This window comes from Podarcis tiliguerta (genome assembly GCF_965153285.1).
Source record: "Podarcis tiliguerta genome assembly, chromosome: 3".
Taxonomy (NCBI): Eukaryota; Metazoa; Chordata; class Lepidosauria; order Squamata; family Lacertidae; genus Podarcis; species Podarcis tiliguerta.
Window position 1 is genome coordinate 57133100 of NC_139536.1, and position 21152 is coordinate 57154251.

General features: G+C 39.9%; 2 protein-coding genes across 5 annotated transcripts in view; both read left to right on the forward strand.

Annotated features, from left to right (window-relative positions):
- Positions 1–1565: 1565 nt before the first annotated feature.
- The window catches only part of EPM2A (EPM2A glucan phosphatase, laforin), a 51901-nt gene continuing 32314 nt past the window's right edge, over positions 1566–21152 (forward strand). The window contains exon 1 of the mRNA XM_083435095.1: positions 1566–1696. The gene's annotated coding sequence lies outside the window, so the exon portion shown is untranslated. The remainder of the gene's footprint in view (positions 1697–21152) is intronic.
- Positions 1581–21078, forward strand: FBXO30 (F-box protein 30). Of its 4 annotated transcripts, XM_083434919.1 has the most exons (7): positions 1581–1696; positions 10194–10606; positions 11634–11665; positions 12129–12267; positions 12725–12829; positions 13193–15257; positions 18243–21078. In XM_083434919.1, the coding sequence occupies exons 5-7, from the start codon at positions 12765–12767 to the stop codon at positions 18444–18446; spliced, it is 2334 nt and encodes a 777-aa protein (XP_083291045.1). In that variant the 5' UTR covers positions 1581–1696; positions 10194–10606; positions 11634–11665; positions 12129–12267; positions 12725–12764; the 3' UTR covers positions 18447–21078. The 4 variants fall into 4 exon arrangements, with proteins under 4 accessions (XP_083291045.1, XP_083291044.1, XP_083291047.1 ...); XM_083434918.1 differs by lacking the exon at positions 12129–12267; XM_083434921.1 differs by lacking the exons at positions 11634–11665; positions 12129–12267 and having other exon boundaries at positions 10194–10234.

Genomic DNA, 21152 nt, shown 5'->3' on the forward strand with positions numbered 1-21152 from the left:
CCCTCTCAAATTCTTTTCTTTTTGGGATAAAAATGATTTAAATAAATAACTAACTAACTTGTGGACCTCCAGACGTTGTTGGACTCCAACTACCATCAGCCCCAGCCAGCATGGCCAATTGTCAGATATGATATCCAGAGGACCACCCTTGTTTTATAGGTTCCCTAATGCAACATATATTCTCACAAGGTGCTGGCAAATGGGTGAAACAGATTATTCTCTAATAATAACTGGTACTTTTAATATAATAAATATCATAATCCTAACAGGATACTTTACTCAGTCACATAAAAACCCAGCTGCGCATATTTGCAAATGAAATTTGGTATCTTCTGGGAATAAAGAAGAATCTCATTTATTTGAGGAACATTTGCTCAACTGCAAATAGTAACTAGAACAAGTAGTAGTAGCAATTCTACAGAAGGAATACAAATGCAGATAGTAGAATAGCAACAGAAAATATGGAGGAACATACCCTCAGACCATAATAGCTAAATTAGCTAATGCTTCAGACATTTCGACAATCGGCACACACAAAAGATGCACAAATTAGTTTTGCTTCCAAGTAACATGAAGGAATTTGTACATCTTTTTTTGTGTGACTGTGATCCACATCCAAGCCCAGCAAGGCCAAAAGCCTCTCATGTCCAGGGACATATCTTTGACAGTTTTGGATATGATTACTGTACTGTATTTCAAAGTAAGGAAATGACACCATCAACAAACAAGGTGTAATGATAGTAAGCAGAAATCCAAGTGCCCTGTAAGTGGAGATAAGCGGTTCAGAAAAATACCAGCAAAGAATTGAACCCTATGACAGCAGCCTTCACCCCAGAATCTTTCAGTAGCAGAATAGTGGAGAATGCAATAATGCAGAAAAGTACCTCCGTCAGAGTGCCTACACAGTGCAAAAACAGCCATTAAAAATAGTGAGGACAATGAAGAGGTACCACGGAAATTGTCTTTTATTCTTATATTTTTACTATGTGGCAAGGTAGGTAGATCTGTCTAACTCTTGAAATAATAATAGAGAAACCTGAAGCAGGGCAGACCTTCCCCCTTGCCCGCAGGTACCACCATGCCACGGGCCTTATCTGGCAGAGGAAAGGACTTTTCCTTCCGCACAACATCGCTATATATCCCATTGCATCTGCATGCAGTGGAAATCATGCCCTTCAGAACAAATAATAGTTGCTTGCACTCCTCCGGGGCCATTATCCTCCGGAATAGTAACTTATACTAGTATTGTAAGTTAGCATAATTCCCGGAGATAATGGCCGCGAATAAAATGCAAGGCGCCCTTGTATTTTATAATAAGGGAGAGCGACGCGGAGGTGTCGCCGGACTCCAGGATAACCTCGGTCACGCTCCCCCGGTGGGAAGCTCGCTTCCCTTTCGCTGCGTCACCGGCGCTGCCGGCCGCAAGGACTCCCGTTGCTCCTCCTCCTCCTCCCTCCTCCTTTACGACACCCGCTCCCCCCACCGCCACCGTGCAGCGCGCGCGCGAGCGAGCGGCGTAGCCGGAAAGCGCCGCTGCGAGCCTGCTCAGGCAAGTCCTCCGCCCCACCCCTCACCGGAACCGGATCGAATCTTCAGGGCGTCCGGGGGAGCGGCTGCCTCTCTCGACTGCTCCTCTCTCTTCCTCCCTCCACGTTCGAGCTGCTTTACGCGCAGGAGGCGGGAGAGCGACCGAGCGGTGAGTCGTGTGTGTGTGTGTGTGAGAGAGAACGAGAACACGGACGCGGGACGGGACGCGTCTTGAGGGCTTTTCTCTGTCTGTCTCTTCTCCCCTCGGTGGGCTCGAACTACGGCTGCTGCTGCTACTGCTGCTCCCTGCCGGCCGACAAGTAAACAAATGGCGGCTGGCAGGGAGGTGGGTCGGTGCGTGGTGTGGAGCTGCGGGGTCCCCTTCTGGCTCCTGCCCGAGCAGGACGGGCCCGGCCTGGTCTGGGGCGGTCAGCCCACCTTCTCGCAGGGCTGTGAAGCGGGATGGGAGTGATGGTGGTCGTCGGGGGCCGGGGGGGGGGGGCAATGACTGGCTGACAGCTGGCGCGGTCCTTTCTGAGGAGGCCCCGGGAGGTGCTTTCCTTGGGGCAGTGGCGCTACTGCTTTTGCCCCCCCCCCTTGTGTTTAAAGACGGGTCTCAAAGGAGGGTAGGGGTGGGTGCCAGGGAGGGAGGGGGAAGATACGCCTGTGGCGCTGGCTCCTTCCCTTCTCTTTGCTGCCCGCCCCTCCTCTTCTCTCTTTCCCCTTCGGTGTAGATGGAAACAATGGACAGAGGGGAATGGACCGCCTCCTCCTTGAGCCGATTACTTAGCATGGCTACGGCAGTAATATGCGGAGCTGCTCAACCACACACACAACACACAGACGCCCAGCTCCCAGTGGTCAGAAAAGCCCTATTGTGAGTTGGGGTGTGTTGGTGCGGCTGCTGCAGGCATCGTCCCCGCCTCAAATTAGTACAGAGAAGCGTGCTCGATTCAACGGCGGGGATTTCCCTGGGTTCCTATATGGGTGTGTGTTAAAAATAAATGGTTAAATGCAAGGGCAGTTCTGCCCTAGATGACTTGGCTCCATTGAGGGTTGTCCTGTGGTTAAGCCTGAGCCTTAAAAGGAGACAGCATCGTTCCCTATGTTAAACTTGTGGGAGGGAAGGAGTATGGCTCTGCCTGTCACTTGTTATAAGGAGGAATAGAACACAATGGAAAGCGGTATTGATTCTTGGAATAGCTTCTTCTTGAAACATTTTTTCCTACATATCTAATATGGAAGAGTCTGTAATAATCAATTGCCTATTGAAAATGAATGGATGGGTATAATGTTTTGTAAACGTTTGTAAGCTGAAAGCAGAATGCAGTAAAAGCTACAGTTTGGGAAAGGAGACATTGTAGTAGTTTTGAAATAAGAGAACCTTGTCAGATTTTTGAAAAGACATCAAACAGTGACCATAGGGACTATTGTTCAGAGAGGAATATGAACACTGCTTTAGTTCTCTGAAAAAAATTCCCTATCACATTTTGTTGGCATCTACTGTAACAGTATAGTTTTTAGTTTTTGTGCTACATAGTAAAAAAATAATTGATAGTTAAAGAATATAGCTGGGACTTGAGTTATGCCAAAGTATATGGCTTAAGCCTGAATTTAAAAAGAGGGGTGGGGGATAATCCTGTTCAATAAAACATTATCAAATATGAAACTATTTAATCAACATGGTTGGTATATGTATCTGATAATGCTTATTTTTTCTGAAATAAGTTGTTACAATTGTGAGCAGCTCTTTGAAAATAAGTCTTAGAGTCATTCAGTATTTGAGGTTAGGCACTGAACTTCTGTATTCACAAACTTTAACCCTTTCCTTCACCTCCCTACATTCTTTATTTTAGGTGCAATCAAGGGGTGCAGATGTGGTGACTGGGTGGATAACGTAATATATATGTGCTTAAGCAAGCTTTGAGGCAGCTTCCTATTTTTACATACTACTTTAATGTCTCTTAAAGATGTCCTGCAGTACTTCCAGAGTTTTCAGAAATTACATAGCTTTGAAAACCATATGGAGAAACTATTGCCCAGCTGTAGTACATTAAGCCATTAGATCTGTGAAGTTGTTTCTGAAAACACTTCAATCCCAACCGCATTTTTCAAGATTAAGCCCATTTGATTTTAAAGGAATTTACTATATTAAATAGCAACTCATGGGCAGTAACACCTTGGGGTGGGGGTTCTCTCCACATTATGTCATATATCAGATTATATTCCCAATCTAGAAACTGTGACACACAGCTACAGGCTATAGACATGCTGCTCTATGCAACAAGCTTTGTGTTGAGCAGAGTTTGGGTGCTGACAGCTCTTGCTGAGATGGCTATTGGTGTCTGGAATCTGTTTCCATCAGACCTAACCACATTGACCATCTGTTCAAAGCTGCATGTGTTTCTCCAATCCAGCAAGTAGCAGCAAACTTTACAGCTATTGAAGCTGGATGCATATTTTTCTCTGTGTATCATCTTTTCTCTGTGTGTCGTCTGTGCCCTAGGCCCCAATATAGAACTCTTTCTGTAGGTGCAGGTGTTAGAACAGGGCATATCAGCAAAAGCAAGCCAGCATATTTAGTAAACCAGTATCTTGTTTTTAAATTAAATCCAAAGTCTGAAAGTATCCATTGGGCTACAGATATTTAAAATAAAAGCAAATAGGTACAAAACACACTCGGTGTCCAGAACCATAATGAAGGAATGTAGGCAGTATCTACATAATTGTGAAATATTGAAAACACATTGCCAGGTGTTTTAGCTACTAGCATTTTGAGAGAACTGACCGCTTTTATAATATTTTAATCTAAATTTCATAAGCACCCTTAATTTCTATCAAGTGAAAACTGACAATACTATTAGCATAAGGTGTAAATGTGTGGTACAGTGTAGAATATATAGATATACCTGAAGGAGCGTCTCCATTCCCATTGTTCTGCCCAGACACTCAGGTCCAGCACTGAGGGCCTTCTGCGGTTCCTTCACTGTGAGAAGCAAAGTTACAGCGAACCAGACAGAGGGCCTTCTCGGTAGTGGCGCCTGCTCTGTGGAACGCCCTCTCATCAGATGTCAAAGAAATAAACAACTATCTGACTTTTAGAAAACATCTGAAGGCAGCCCTGTTTAGGGAAGCTTTTAATATTTGATGAATTATTGTATTTTAATATTTTGTTGGAAGCTGCCCAGAGTGGCTGGGGAAACAGCCAGATGGGCAGGTTATAAATAAATTATTATTATTATTATTAAGCTTAAAAATAAGGCATTAGTAAATGGGTGGCTATGCACCACAAGATACATGAAATAGCCTTTACTACAGGGTTGGGGAACATTTTGGGGGGTTGAGAGCTTCAGTGGGTGTTTAGAGACGTGTTGGAGTTGCATTTGGGCAGGAGCACAGGCAAAACCAAAAGGAGGTGGGATCTGAACATCCAGTTAAATAAATTGTTTCAGAAACCCCTACCCTTGAATATTAAAACTAAGATTAGAGAATTAATGTTAACACAGGCATAAGTCTGATAGTGCTCCCTGACATTCTTATTTTGATATTTGCTTTCTTTTGTTTGTAACTATATCTACACCTTCCGTAATGGTTTTATTACTGCCATTTGCCACTTCCCTTTGTTTGTATTTTTATTCCTTTTATTTGGCATGTCACACTTCCATGTTTGTGTCCATTCATTCCCTCCCCACATTTTTAAATTACTTTTGTTTTCTTGAGCTGTTTCCTTTCATTAATTGTGAGGTGGGAAGGGGTTTATTTCCCCCCTCTCCTTTGCAAAACAGACATGTCACTGATGCTCTTAATTCAAGAGCAGCAGCAGGCAACCATAAAGTACACAAGACAGACTGCACAGTAGACTTTCAACCAGATGTGCTTATGGTCAGAAGGAAAGACAATAGCAAGGGGCTATAGGACCAGCACTGAGTTTGGTGCTGCAGTGCAGAAGATGAAAATAAAGTTATGGGTAACCGAAAAGGCAAAAATAAGGTTATAATGCACTGGTGGGGTAAATTTAGCAGTGGAGGTAAAGGGCAACCAATTGAATGCAGATTTCTTTCCTATGTATAGTTACAACTATCCTGGGTTTTATTTTGTACGTTTATTTGGTGGTCCAGGCTCAATCTTGCATTTAACAGAGAAGGTAAAGTTTCATCTATAGGTCAGGTATTTTCAGTGTTGATGTATTAGAATAATGGCATGGATCATTGACAATTTGTACTAATTACAGAAGTGACTATTCTTAAGAGTCCAGAGTTCCACAGAAACCTGGCCAGATCCCAAGGAAGACCTCTTTCCCAATACAGTGAACTGGATGATAGTCTTGGACACTTGCAGTCTGTGCTGCTCTGATGTTTGCCTCATCTTGCTTCATGCTTCATCATGACTCCTGTGTTCCAGTTCCTGTTCAGAGATGCTTATAATTATGGCACATGACTAGTAAGAAAATCTAGGCCATGTGGTGTAATTGGGAGGGGAGAAGGCAGAAAATTTCTGGAGCAAACTGCAAAGCCTATGGTGCCTGAAACCAAATGAGGGATTGGGTATTTGGCTGGAGAGCAAAGGGCCCTCAGGCTACAATCATAGCATTCTATGGATGCAGTTTAAAAACCTGGAACTTACACACAGCTATTCTTGACTTCATGGGCTTTTTTACATTTAAGTGATCAATTGTTTCCCCCCAACTCTAGAACAGTTATTGGACTCTTAAAGAGAACCCTCTCCCTTAAAGGTTTCATATGCTACTTCTGCACAGCCTGCTGCATGTGAGGAGAAATGTGCAGAAATGTTACACATTAAATTTGACTCTTTGCTTTGGTTCCTATGCTAATTTAACCAGGTAGTGCTTCTGTGTCTGATCTATCTAAGTTCTTTTTTTCTGCTATGTTTGTGTAACAGCCTACTATACCAAGTACTTAGGAAAATACAGCATGTGATAATGAAAGCAGGTCTGTCAGAAAGATATTTTAAAAACATATTTTTAAAACAATTATGTTTACTGAGACATTAAGAAAATCAGTTATTCTGAACTGCCATCTCAAAGCTAAACATTTGTAATGAAATGATTGTAATCTAGTAATAAACTTAAAATTCTAATTGAAAACAGTGAAATAAACAGAATCCTACGTCACCTAAAAAGCAAAGACAGAAAAATTAAATTAGATATTTTATCCCATGCTTTGCTTGACTCGTGTGTAGTATATGTATGTGCAATAATAAGGAATTTATTGCCTACTTTTGAATGTGCTAAATATTGTAAAATAATTGAAAGTCTATTGCAGAAATATTTCCATTGTACATGAATTTATAGACTAAGGTAACAGTAACAAACAATATGCTATGATTTTCTTCCTGCCACTTTATTGGCCAGATACTGAAATTAATTACAGTTTCTGGAGGCAAGATAGAGGGTTTGTAGTATCAGCTGTACCAATAGTCTTAAGGTATGTAAATTTAGAAGGCCAGCCATTCTAAAAAGATATTTGAAATGGGAAAGCAGAGCTCACATTGGGATAGGGGATTGAGATGTTCACAGCAGTGATCCCAGCTCAGACTTTAAAACTGAACATTAGGAAGAGGAAAGGAAGAGGATGATGAAAGGTGCTCACGTGGAGCTCTCAGTGTGATGTAATTTTGATCTAAATTCTGAAAATGGGCAGAAATAATTTAGAACTTGTAAGCAATATTTTTGAGCAATTGATTTTACAAACTAATCTGAAATACTGCTTACTGTTAAGAGGCTTCGGCACATTATCGTAGTTTTGCAATCCTGAATTTACACCTGTTTATGAACTATGATTTGTGAGGGGCTGCTAAACTCATATCAGACCATACTTTGAACTGATGCAGGTTTCCACAGTACAGCTTGGGCTCACTGTGATTTGCTGTTACATCTGAATTCAGAACCACACTTCCATGGTTCTGTCTCAAGAGGCTTACCGGTACTTCCTCATGGAGGTGGGAGTAAATTTATGAACTTGTGAAGTTGAGCTAAGCAGATGAAAAACACAAGAAGAGAAGCAGCTCTAAAGCACAGCTTACTTGTTCTGAAAGTGCAAACCATGGTGTAGGGTAGGTTCTGAGTTGCACCTAACACAAACCAGAATGTTTGATGTCTCAGTTAACCAATTAGTAAGAGATTACCATATCACTGACTTTTAAACATTTATCTTAGTGTACTTTATTAAATGTATGAAACGGTTGAAAAATACACACTGACATGTTGTTAAAATTCCAGTGTTCAAAGTTTAAAGTGTAGCTATAGTAACTGGATACACAAGAAGCAGAGAAGGAGTTGAATTACCAAGAGCTTTCTATTTCAAGTCATTATTATGCTCTTAGTTGTTCATACAAACATTGGTCATCGGGTTGTTTGCTACAGCTGGAATTTTAGTTTTGGCAGCAGACGTTCCAAACACACTTTGAGAGCTCTAGTCAGCTGATTGTAGTATGTACAATAACATCAGGTGATCTGTACCTTCTGAGAGCAGTGTACATCTCACCAGAACTGTGTGTATTTTTAGGTTTCTTGGTTGGTAACAGGCAAGCACGCATACTTCAACATCTCAGATGAACTGAACCCAGTTGCTGACATTGCCTAATCAGAAATGAGCAGCTGTTCTGCCTAGGTTTGTTCATTAGTAAGAGACCAGTATATCAGAAGCTGTTATCTTACCGTACTGATTGGTCAATAAGACTGGGTTTCATAATGGTCAATAAGACTGGGTTTTGGTGAGCAAGTGTCTAGGTGCAGGTTGAAATATGTTTCCCATGTTTGTTTCACCAGAATTGCAGTTCAACTACCTTGCTCTTCCAAGTGAATGTAGTGTAGTTAGTTCTACGAAAAATAATACTTTGAATTGTCAGAATTTTAAAAGGTACGGTGTTGGCACTTGCAGGTTTTGCAGGCCCTTTCTCTAAGATACCAGTGCTGGCAACCAGCAAAGAGGGATTGGGAGGGGAATTCTTGGAAAATAATGCACAGGCATTGTGTGCATGCTTGCTTTAAAAAGAACTGAAAACCTTGTAACACTTCGACCACAGCATCAAATAAAACAATCCAAAATAAAACATCACTGGAGTATACAAATATAAAGTATACATTCAAAGGAACATAATTAACAGGAAACTAAAATATTCTATTCAACATTTCAAAAGAAAACATTACTAAATGAAGTCAAATATAAAATGCACATTTAAAACAGCACAATTAGCAAAAGAATAAAATATTATCATAAGCCTAGAAGATATCTGCTGCTGTTGCTGCCAATCCTGGTTCATGGTGAGCAGCGACTGGAAGCTGAGGCTTGATGACCTAGGTCTGCACTAAGAGGTAGCCAAGATGGTCTCTGGCCTCTTAAACAGCCTCAGCTTTTGCAGCTAGAGTCCATCAGGGCCCCACCCTCTCAAGCCAGGTGGAAAAAGGCACGGAACATGTCTTGCAGGACTCTCACCCTAAAGTCCTGCAATTCTCTGCTCCTGAACCAGCATACAAAATCATTTTTATTGGTAGAACTGAGCTAAGGGCATTGGTTAACTTTTTCCCTGTCCATCACCACATAAATTTCTCTATCAGTATGTTTTTTCCTTTCCTTCTTGTTCCAGTGTGCTTTCTTTGTTTTCTTACTTCTTGATCACTTCTGTTTATCTCTCCATATAACCCTTCCTGTCTCACTATTAATGCAGTGACCTGTAACAGCTTCTTCTTACTATTCTTTGAAAGTACTTTCTGACTTCTAGGAATTTGAATAATATTTGTCCAACCCTGTAAATTATTTTAAATGCACGATTTTCAGAGGTGGAGCTTTAAAAACAAATTGTTAATTATGCATATAATTCATTTTGAGATGCCTGTTGATAAATAATAAAATATTTGTATAAAAAAGAAATTTCTACAGGTCACAGTTTATGGACAGAGTTCAAATATGATGTTTGAGTAGCATTTATGGGATTTACTGTCACATGCACTGAACTGAAACACGAGATCACCACATCTGACTGTGGAAACTGGTTTAGTACCTGGATTACCAGGAATTAAAATATTACAACCATGAAAAGAACGGCATGGTACTGCATTGTGAAATACCAACAAAGCACCGCATTCTATTATCAGTTGTCTGGTGTTCTATAAATTTAACTTACCTGGATGCTAAGTATATTTACTTTCACACATATTTCTTTATTTGAATAGAACTTACTTCCATGGAAATGTGCTTTGAATTGCAGTATTGAAAATCATAACAACAGTTTATATGCCCACATGTTTTGTAAAACCCCAGTGACTTATTTGTTAAGGGAGTAGTGGAGTTTAGAACAGAAAAGTGTGTGTGTGTGTGTGTGTGTGTGTGTGTACATGCTTATTCCATTCTGTGCTTACTGCTTCTGAAGCAGCTTCACAAAACACAGCTAAGGTGCATTGGTATATAGCAGGCTGTTTCCACAGTTGATTGCAATGTCCACACATGGACAACATCTACTTCTCTGCTAGTCTATCAAAAAACTTGCCTTGTGAAAGAATGTTAATAATTTTTAAAGTTTACATTGGTGTTAAGAACATTGTGTGTGTGTGTGTGTGTGTGTATATATTTTCTAATCAAGTCAGTATACTATAATTCTTGGTTGATATTATTTTAAAAAATTAACTTACTGAAAATGATTTGTTACAGGGGAAAATCAACCTGAACGCTATTCCAGCAATAACAAACTGGTAAGTAAGCTCTTATAGCAAGGGGGCTGGAGGGCGGGGGGTGGGGAGAAAACACAAGGAAATACATTGAATGGGAAAACTAATGGTGGGGAAACTTCATCAGATATGCTGCTATCATAATTGGATGCTTTCAACCATAAGAGTTTATCAATTTTGTAGTTCTTGCAGTAGATGTAATTAGCAGTGTAAGTCACTGAATTTTCTCACCTCATAAAGGGGGAAAAGGATATGATAACTCATAGTTTCTGATATCTGATTCTGTTTCTTCCTACTTTTTTTAGCTGTGGGATTATCCTCATCTGCATATTATAGGAATGGAGTCTACACAGAAAAGTCTCATTGCTCTGCTGCCCCTTGGAAGGTCTTGATTTGGTGAGTCAGTTTTCCTGATCGTAGGGATGTTTCAAAACCAGTACTGAATCACTTCTTGAACAAGAGAAGATAGAGCTGAAGCTTGAAAAATGACGTCTTGCTATTTTAGTTGCATTTATAAGTAGCAGAATTTGCTCTAAGGCCTGGTGTATTTGAATGGCTTGTGAGCTGAGGACTTCTTGCATTTGTTGCAAGTTCACTAGGTGGCTTTAGCCAAGCTGATTTTTATTTATTTAAAGCATTTTTATCCCACTCTTCTGCCAAAAGGGCTCCCAGAGTGGCTTAGAACTAGAAAACAACGTTACCCACAGACCTACAATCCAAAACAGGGATGAGGAGCTTTTCAGCCCAAGGACTACATTCTCCTCTGTGTGAACCTCATGCCAGTGGTGGGCAGGGCCACAGACAAAAACAAGGAGGGCAATGAATGTGAATTTTACCTTTGTACCAGTAGGCTAGTTTCTACACACTTGCACACCCCTCCCTTTCTTATCTAGGACCAGGTAGAGAGGCCTGAGGTTCCCTGTCCTTGATCTAAAAATACATGGCACAGAAGGCAAAGAGATTGAGAGGGAAGAGGAATAAAAAAAAGAAGGAAAATTCCACTAATTCTTAAGTTCCTGAATCCCTTTGGGGTGGAGCTGCGTTGAATAATTGGTACCCACCTTGGATTATCTGAAATACGGCTTTTTAAAAGTTAAGCTGAAATTTGTGCATATATTGTCACAATTTTCATCTTTGGGCCTGAATCTTTTTAAGTATTGATGAAAAGAAAGCAGTTACCTTATATGGCTCTCGTCTTCGTGTGTGGTGTCTGCATGGTTTTGGAGTAACACCAAGTGTGATTCTTTACTGCATCTGTTAATTTCATCCTTGAATGACACATGAGTAAAGCAATAATAATAATAATAATTCTGGCAAGAGACTAGAATACTGTTAATGCCATATAGGACTCCTCAATGACGCCCTCTTTCTTTGGTATGATGGTATTGTCAAAGTGATGGATGTCAACCTTTTTCTATTTCAGAGAGACTCCAAATCTTAGAGGAGCAAGTTCAAGTACGTATTGACAAGATTTGGTTTCTTTGAAGAATCCAGTTCTTAAATCTGGTGGTGAAACATTTGGGCTTAAAATACATTTTTGGTTTCTTATGCTTTTAGTTTTATATTGGCTTATTCAGGGGCCAGTTTTTAATTCAGAGTCAGTGTAGTAAGGCACATGTTGGATTTGAATGGGAGGTGCATTGAAAACTTTTTCACAGCCATAGCCACATTTCTTGTAAAGTGCTTGCAATGTACGTGTGAAGATAAAATTCAATAGTCCTATGTATGAATCTGAACTTAGTTGGGAAAGGATTGATACAATGTGATTAGGCTGTTACCATTTATAACACTCTACTGAAACATATTCAGTAGGCCTTGACCTGGGGTCATATTGCGGAAGCATCTTCCTTCAAGTTAGTTTTTATGCATTTAAGAGGTGGGTATGGTCTCTGAATTATAGGTTATTCCCCATTATTAGTATTTTCTAGCACACCAAATTCTCCTGCAAAAAAGAGGAAAAAAAGAAAAAAGAGAGAGATCAAGAATTTGGGTTGCATATAGCTCCTGATTACATTGTTTAGCATGTAAAGCACCTTTCCATCAGAGGATCTTAGCAGGTATATATATTTGTGTGTGGTATTAGACAAACGTGTAAGAACTCATTGCTCACTTTATGTTTGTTGGGAAGATACATTCTTAAGCCTAGATCAAACAGTTTTTCTGTAGTGCCTTTTTATAGGTCTTGTGCAGATACACAGGTGTGTGTTGGTGAAGAGCTTTACAGGGTTCCTTCCTCTTTAACAAGGTATTAAAGTCCTTGAAAATTCATATTAGCTGATTATTCACTATTTGATCACTAGAGGGAGCTAAAATACCATTTTGAAATTTAACATAATAAACAAAGGGCTTCCTTGTGTAACTATCAAATAACTTTCGTCTTAGCTTGAAAGCCTTGCTTGCTGCATTTGTATACGCCCAGACAACATCCATTTGTATATGCCCAGACAATATCCTATTTTTGCAAATTTGTTTTGATGCTATCTAGGGTTTGATCAAAATCTATCTTGGAAACAGGTGCCACAAGACTTTGCAGCGGTGAAGTGATTTTGTCACCATGTTTACACTGTCAGCGGGGGGAGGACTTCCTACTGTGCCTGCTTTGAGTGTGCCTGAACGCAAGTAAGTTTCAATGATCCAGTGCTTTTAAAAAACACTAAAAAGGACTAGAAATGTTAATGTGGGATGGTAGTAAATCCCAAACTGATAAATTTTGTGGAACACTGAGCAGAGCTCCTAGGAAATAGTTTCTCTTTTGGAATGAATGAAATGCTTTTGAATATAAAGATTGACTGGCAAAACATGTGAAATTACGATTTTTTTTATATGCAGTAGCCAAATCTCCTACATACGACGACATACAATGTGCATACAATGGCACTTGCAGATATTTTATATAACCAGGAGAGTACTTTGCTACAAGTCTGATGCTTGCTTAAAAACAAATATGGACATTTGGTCTGCTTTATCTTCCTCTTTTCCTAGAGCTGAACTTGCCACCGTGGAAGAACATCAACATCTACATTGCGTCAACTGTGTTAGTCGGCGTTGTATGACCAGACCAGAGGCTGGCATTTCCTGTGATTTGATTGGTTGTCCTTTGGTTTGTGGAGCAGTATTTCATTCATGCAAAGCTGCAGAGCATCGCCTTTTATGCCCACTTGAAAGAGTGCCTTGTCTCAACAGTGGCTTTGGCTGTCCATTTACTGTAGCCCGAAACAAAATTGCTGAACATCTAGAAATTTGCCCTGCAAGTGTGGTATGCTGCACTATGGAGTGGAACAGATGGCCTGTCAGTTATGCAGATAGAAAATCTTATGAGAATCTTAGTAAAGATGTTGATGAAGTTGAGCAGTTAGACATGGCTCTTGCCCTTCAGGATCAACGAATGCTCCTTGAATCTCTCAAAGTAGCAACTATGACATCGAAAACAGGTGATGAGGTGGTAAAATCCAGAGAACAGACTTCTGTTGCAGGTGCCCCAGATGCTGCACTTTCAAATGGCTTGATGCCTGTAGATGAAGAGTCTTATGGTGCACTTTATCAAGCTACTGTGGAAACGACAAAGAGTTTAGCTACAGCTCTAGATATCCTGAACACTGCTACTAGAGACATAAGCATGTTAAGCTCAAAGCTTGGCATTTCACCACCTAAAACAAGTGAAGATTTTCAGCCAAAAGAGCAAAATTGTAGTAGAATGCATAAAGTAGAACTTGACTGTCTAGATGAAGATAACATGGGAGCAGTTGGTGGTATTCACCTGGATATCTTGAATCAAAATGCGCAGTTGGAACAAAATGGCTCAAGTGACATTTGTTACGACACCATGCAACAGTACAATTTGAATATGGGTCTTGATACCTCTTTATGCAATGGCTTTCATGCAGACAATACAAGCGCAGATACACTGCAAGAGAGTAAAGAACTTGGTATGTGTAATTCTGACCAATCTAATGTAGCAAATGGTGTATGTAATGCTTCTCATGTTGAAGCATTGGGTTATTGCAGCCCTATTCCTGTAGCAACACAACTTAAGGAAGAATTACCTCTCCACAGTTTGTCTAACGGCACTGTTAATCATGTATATCTGCCACAGTACTGTAATGAAGAACTGATACAGAAACAAATTGAACAAGACAGACTGAGAAGCATAGATGTATTTTCTTTAATTCCTCATCGTACCTATAATTTCCTTGCAAATCACTACATATCTGCACCAAAGGAAGACAAAGCAGTGGATACATCAGATTTGGAAATAACAGAAGATCCTATGGGTCTTCATGGAATAGATTTAATCACAGCAGCATTACTGTTTTGTCTTGGAGACTCTCCCGGTGGTAGGGGAATATCTGATAGTCGTGTTATTGACGGATACCGTGTTGATTTTGGGACGCAGACGTTTTCTCTCCCTTCTGCAATTCTGGCCACAAATACAATGGTAGGGGAAATTGCTTCAGCCTCTGCATGTGATCATGCAAATCCACAGCTCTCAAATCCAAGCCCTTTCCAGACTCTTGGGCTAGACTTGGTGCTAGAATGTGTGGCTAGATACCAAACAAAGCGTTCAATGTTTACATTTGTTTGTGGACAGTTGTTTAGACGAAATGAATTTCCTTCGCATTTTAAGAATGTACATGGTGACATTCATGCTGGCCTCAACGGCTGGATGGAGCAGAGGTGTCCTCTGGCGTATTATGGATGTACATATTCTCAACGCAGATTCTGTCCTTCAACGCAAGGGGCAAAGATTATTCATGATCGGCACCTTCGGTCGTTTGGGGTTCAGCCATGTATATCTACTGTGCTGACGGAGCCTGATAAGAGATGCTGTTTAGGACTGCGTAGTGACCACCTGAGTAATCTTCCTTTTGAAGTTCTACAACACATTGCAGGTTTTCTAGATGGTTTTAGTTTATGTCAGCTTTCACGAGTGTCGCGATTAATGAGGGATGTGTGCGGAAGTTTATTACAGGCAAGAGGAATGGTCATACTGCTGTGGGAAAAGAGGACATATCCAGATGGAAGTTCTTCGTGGCAAATAAAAGAAAAGGTTTGTATGCATAACTATACATGGAATTGCCTTTACCTCTGTTTTAGAATTAGTGTGTTCTTTTGTCTATGGGTTAAGGTCTCCCAAGCATGGTGGGTCCTCGTCACTGCTAATAAAGATAAAAGAGGAACTAAAGGTAAGAATTGTGCTTTTTGAACAGGAAGCCTCTAGTGCCCCATAAACCCCTGGGCTATGATCTGCCTAGTTCCCCAGCACTAGACAAACCAGTTGTGACCAGGTTAATAATTCAGGAGTATGAAAGCAAAGCAACAAAAACGTTTGCTGCGAGAAAGGCAAAAGACCCTGGAAGCAAATGGCCCCTTGGGAACACAGGTCAGATTCCTCCCTAGCCTTGTCAACCAGTGGCTAGTGAACACCTATAGCAAATAGAGTGGGCAGCAAAGTAATGCGAGTAAGCAAAGAAAACATTAGCCTGTGTGGTGTGCTAATTGATCAGAGGTAAGACCAAAGCTGATGTGTAGCCAAGGCATTGAGACTTGTGCTGGATGAGCCAAGTGGCACTGGACAGTGTGGGACCCTGGCTGAAGCAGGAGTTTGTAGTAAGTTTATAAAGAATTGGATCTGTAAAAGGTTATGCTAGTGAGCACAAGCTAAATATTGAACATAATTCTTTTCAGTAGTAAAACGTAAACACAACCCTAATAAATACTTGTAGATGGGCTATCTCTGTAATATCACATTTGATCTAAAACAATTTGAGAATAAAAGAGCACCACTTGGTTTAAGGGAATGCTGTTACAAAATCTGTGGATTAAGAATGTGTTAATAATGCCCTGTACCTATATTATTATTATTATTATTATTATTATTATTTATATCCTGCTTTTCATTAAAGATTGGTTCTTGAGGCAGCTAATCATTAGGATCCAGTGAGGTTAAAATTGCCATAGAAGTTCATATATTTGTGGCAGGAGGAAGGATGCCTACTGATAACTATTATTTGGGTCTTCCATTTTGACTTACTCTTGCCATAGCTTCTTATTGCTAAGAAAGAAGGATGCAGATGAAAGGTTTTCTGGTTGCCAAACCATTACACTTTGGTTGATAACATCTCACAGGCTTAATTAGAATATCGTGGAAAAGTTCATTTATTTCAGTAATTCAACTTAAAAGGTGAAACTAATATATGAGATAGACTCATGGCATGCAGAGTGAGATATGGCAAGTCTTTATTTGTTATAATTGTGATGCTCATGGTGTACAGCTGAAAACCCCAAATTAACAAACTCAGAAAATTAGACTATTGTGAAAAGGTGCAGTAGCTATTCAATCTATAACACCTCCAGTGGGTTCCTGAGCCTTTAAATGGTCTCTCCAGTCTGGTTCAGTAGGAAGCACAATCATGGGGAAGGCTGCTGACCTGACAGTTGTGCAGAAAGCCATCATTGAGACCCTCCATAAGGAGGGAAAGCCTCAAAAGGTAATTGCAGAAAAAGTTGGGTGTTCCCAAAGTGCTGTATCGAAGCACATTAATGGAAAGTTATGCAGAAGGGGAAAGTGTGGAAGAAAAAGGTGCACAAGCAGCAGGGATGACTGCAGCCTGGAGAAGATTGTCAGGAAAAGACCATTCAAACGTGTTGGGGTCTTTCACAAGGAGTGGACTGAGGCTGGAGTTATTGCCTCAAGAGCCACCACACACGGACAGATCCTGGAGATGGGCTTCAAATGTCATATTCCTCTTGTCAAGCCACTCCTGAACAAGAAATAATGTCAGAAGCGTCTTACCTGGGCTAAAGAAAAAAAGAACTGGTCTGTTGCTCAGTGGTCCCAAGTCCTCTTTTCTGATGAGAGCAGCTTTTGCATCTCATTTGGAAACCAAGGACCCAGGGTCTGGAGGAAGAATGGGGAGGCACACAATGCCAGATGCTTGAAGTCCAGTATGAAGTTTCCAGTCTGTGTTGATTTGGGGAGCCATGTCATCAGAAGGTGTTCGTCCACTGTGCTTCATTAAGTCCAGGGTCAATGCAGCCGTCTACCAGATTTTGGAGAACTTCGTGCTTCCTTCCTCAGACAAGCTTTATGGGGATGCTGACTTCATTTTCCAGCAAGACTTGGCACCTGCCCACACTGCCAAAAGTACCAAAGCCTGGTTCAATGCCCATGGGATTACTGTGCTTGATTGGCCAGCAAAATTGCCTGACCTGAACCCCATAGAGAATCTATGGGGCATTGCCAAGAGAAAGATGAGAGACATGAGACCAAGCAATGCAGAAGAGCTGAAGGCTGCTATTGAAGCATCCTGGTCTTCCATAACACCTCAGCAGTGCCACAGGCTGATAGCATCCATGCCACGCCGCATTGAGGCAGTAATTGATGCAAAAGGGGCCCAAACCTTGTACTGAGTACATATGCATGCTTCTACTTCTCAGAGGTCCAACATTGCTCCATTTGCAATCCTTGTTTTGCTGATTTCATTTAATATTCTAATTTTCTGAGATTGTTAATTTGGAGTTTTCATCAGCTGTACGCCATAATCATCACAATTATAACAAATAAAGGCTTGACATATCTCGCTCTGCATGTCATGAGTCTATCTCATCTATTAGTTTCACCTTTTAAGTTGAATTACTGAAATAAATGAACTTTTTCATGATATTCTAATTTTGCGAGTTTCACCTGTACACAAACACCTGATAATCAAACCCTCATCTGAATATATTTTCAAACCATGGTTTGGCAGTAACTGGTTATCAAAAAAATCAATTGCAGTTGCAATGTTGGCCAGTTACCTCCCATACCAAAAAGGAGGATGAGGAGCTGGGGGAACAGTCTTGATAATCAAACTGTAGCTTCTTGATCAGACCACTATATTGTCTTATGAACTTAGGGTTTTGTGTCTACTGCTGTAGTGCCATGCACTTAGTAGTTGGGAAACACTGCTTCCAAACACTGTTATAAATGCAGTCTTTGAACCCTGAAAAAGCAGAACTAAATGCACTTTGATAAGAAAAATTTATTTTCTAGGTGTGGCGATTCAGCACAGCTTTTTGTACTGTAAACGAATGGAAATTTGCTGACATTGTAAGCATGGCTGACCACTTGAAGAAATGCAGTTATAATGCTGTAGAGAGACGGGAGGAAGCTGTACCACTACCATGTATGTGTGTCACACGAGAACTTACAAAAGAAGGACGGTCATTGCGCTCTGTCTTGAAACCTGTACTTTAAACACGAAGAATTTACTCCAATTGCACATACACTCAAGCACCTGATGTAACCTCTATGTAATACTTTGTGACACTTTATTAATTTACTAAATACAATTTCTAGGTAAATCTACTCTGTCATTATGTACATAAATTTTTGAAGTGGCATTTATTTTTTATAATACTGTCTGCTTAGAATTAATGAAAGTTGCCTTAATGTTTGAAACAATGGAACTTGCTGGACAGGGTAGTTTATATAAAACTCCTATCTGTAAACTTTTCATTAAGGATTTCTCTGACTTACGGTTCTGTTTCTTTTTATTCACTTCTAGAGGTATGTACATTCAGACCGGAACAATTGTATAAACAGGAATCTGACCAAACAGCATATATTTGGTCTCTTTGCAAATAAGGATACAAGTGAGAAGCTGAATGCTACTTAGCATTTAGCAGTGCATATTTTGAACAATCTTTTCCTTTTTTGAAAGATTGCTGTGCTCATTTAAGCTGACTCAGTGGTATGTAACACTGTTTCTAGTTAAGTTTCTAGTTAAGGAGGAGACTTACATAGGTTGGGTGCTTTTGGTGTTGATGCAAGTAAGGGGCGCAATCAAAGCTCTTTGAAGTCCGTTAACAAACTCCAGATTTTAATGAAGCAGGATTCCTTTTAATGACACTTTTTCTTGATGGTCAACAAAGGCTGCTGCAACTAAGAGTCTGATGTAGGGCTGGGGAACCTTTAGCCCTCCAGCTGTTTCTGCACTCCAGTTCCCATCAGAACTAGCCAGCATGGCCAGAAATCAGAGATGATGGAAACTGCAGTTCAGCCAAAGGTTCCCCAGCTCTGGTGTAATGGAACAAAAGTAAATTTTATTTCAGACTTAAATGTATACCTAGACTAGCATTTTGGATTAATAAATTTTCTCCCATCTTCTGTTGGCAAAGATTGATAAAAGGTGAACTTGAACAAAATTCATGTAAATTAGCTACAAAGGATCCACAATTTTTAATTCATTGATCTAATGAAGGGCTTGTTTTGTGGTATCAGTGTAATACATTTTATTGTTAACATGTCTACAAATGTACTAGTTGCTTCCAGGCTATTTTAATTTGCATAGGACTCTTGATTCTGAGCACACTTTGAAGTTGGTTCCACTGAAATCTGGAATTTGCTTCTAAGCAAATGCTTTTAGGCTAGAGGTGTCATGCCATCTTTATAAGATGAAAACCTGTTCATTGCAAACAGCATATCTTAAATGCATGTTCATCTTTATCATGACTCCATGGTTTTCCAGTCTTCCATAATGAGGACATTGTGTTGAATGTTTACTGTAATTATAAGAATGCCTTTAACTATACTACCATAACTCTCTTTATACCATACTGCTAGTTTGAGCTTGTGCCATACACTTAAACCAAGATTGTATTAAAAGGGTGTTCCATTTTGAAAAAAAGATGGTTATAAAAATGGCTACATTTGAAATGTTTATAATGAAATCATTTAAGTACTTGATCCAAGAGTTCATATGTTCAGCATATATGACTCCAATCTGGGAAATAATTGCCTTTTTCATAACAAGTTGCCCCATTTTTTGAAAAACAAACCTCAGCCTCATTCTCTAGTGCCATATATTGATACCATTAAGGAACACAAATGCTTGCTCTACATAGCTTTTGGTAATGCATGCATCTTGGGATCAGTTAACTTTTCTCACAAAGCTGCCTTTCTCTTTGAAGGGTCTAGAGAATTTTCCTTTAATCCTGCATAATTTTTCTTCAATCAATAGAACACTTCTAATTTTAGTTGTTTTAAAACTTGGGAAGGGGACATTATTATGAACATTCTTTGTAAATTCATGTATACTGCTCTTACAACCAATAAATCTCTAGTACCCAGGTATAGACATTTCTTCAAGAATCTGTGGGAGCTTGCCATTCTCCAAAACAGAGATGTAAGCCCAGGAACAAACAAGAATGTCCATTCCACAGCTGTTACAAGATACTTCCGTATACACTTATCTTTAACCATCAGATATCTCACCAGTGTGTACTTAAGTATTAACTGTGGGGGTTTTTTTTGGGGGGGGGGGGTTAAATATAGAGATAGGCAAAAATATGCCCCGGCCTCTTTGAGACAAATATTGTAACATGAGGCCTTTTACACTAGAAGGCTCCCTAGCTCTAAAAGTAATTGTACCTGTGAGGAAAATTGATTCATTTTTCCACATTTAGCTTTTTGAACACTTCATTCTCAATACTGTGCACTTTTACTTTGAAATTTAGATACTGTGGGGTTTTTTTAAACTTTAATCCAGAGCTATTAAAACATTAATGCTAAATAATTCTGTTTGGTATACTCTTGTGTGTGCAGAAATTCAATGCAAATCTAGGATATCAGTATTTCATACTGCTATGCAGTTTTTAAACAAAACAGTGGCATGTAGTTTTTCAATACTTGACTTTTTCTCCTGTACTGTACCTTGTTATTTTAAATACACAAGTCTGCCCCAGTACTTTGTTCCAATTGGTTGCCTTTATTTACATTTTCTAGCTATTCCTTTCTCTCACCAACCCCACACTCCTTTGAATGTTTTCAGTTAATGCCATTTTTTGCAATGTCTGTCATAATCTTAATAAAATGTATTTGCCATTTCTCTCTTTAGTGCATGCTTTCCCTTGATCTAGGATGTTGTGTTTTGTGCTAATGATCCTCATGCTATTTGTGCTA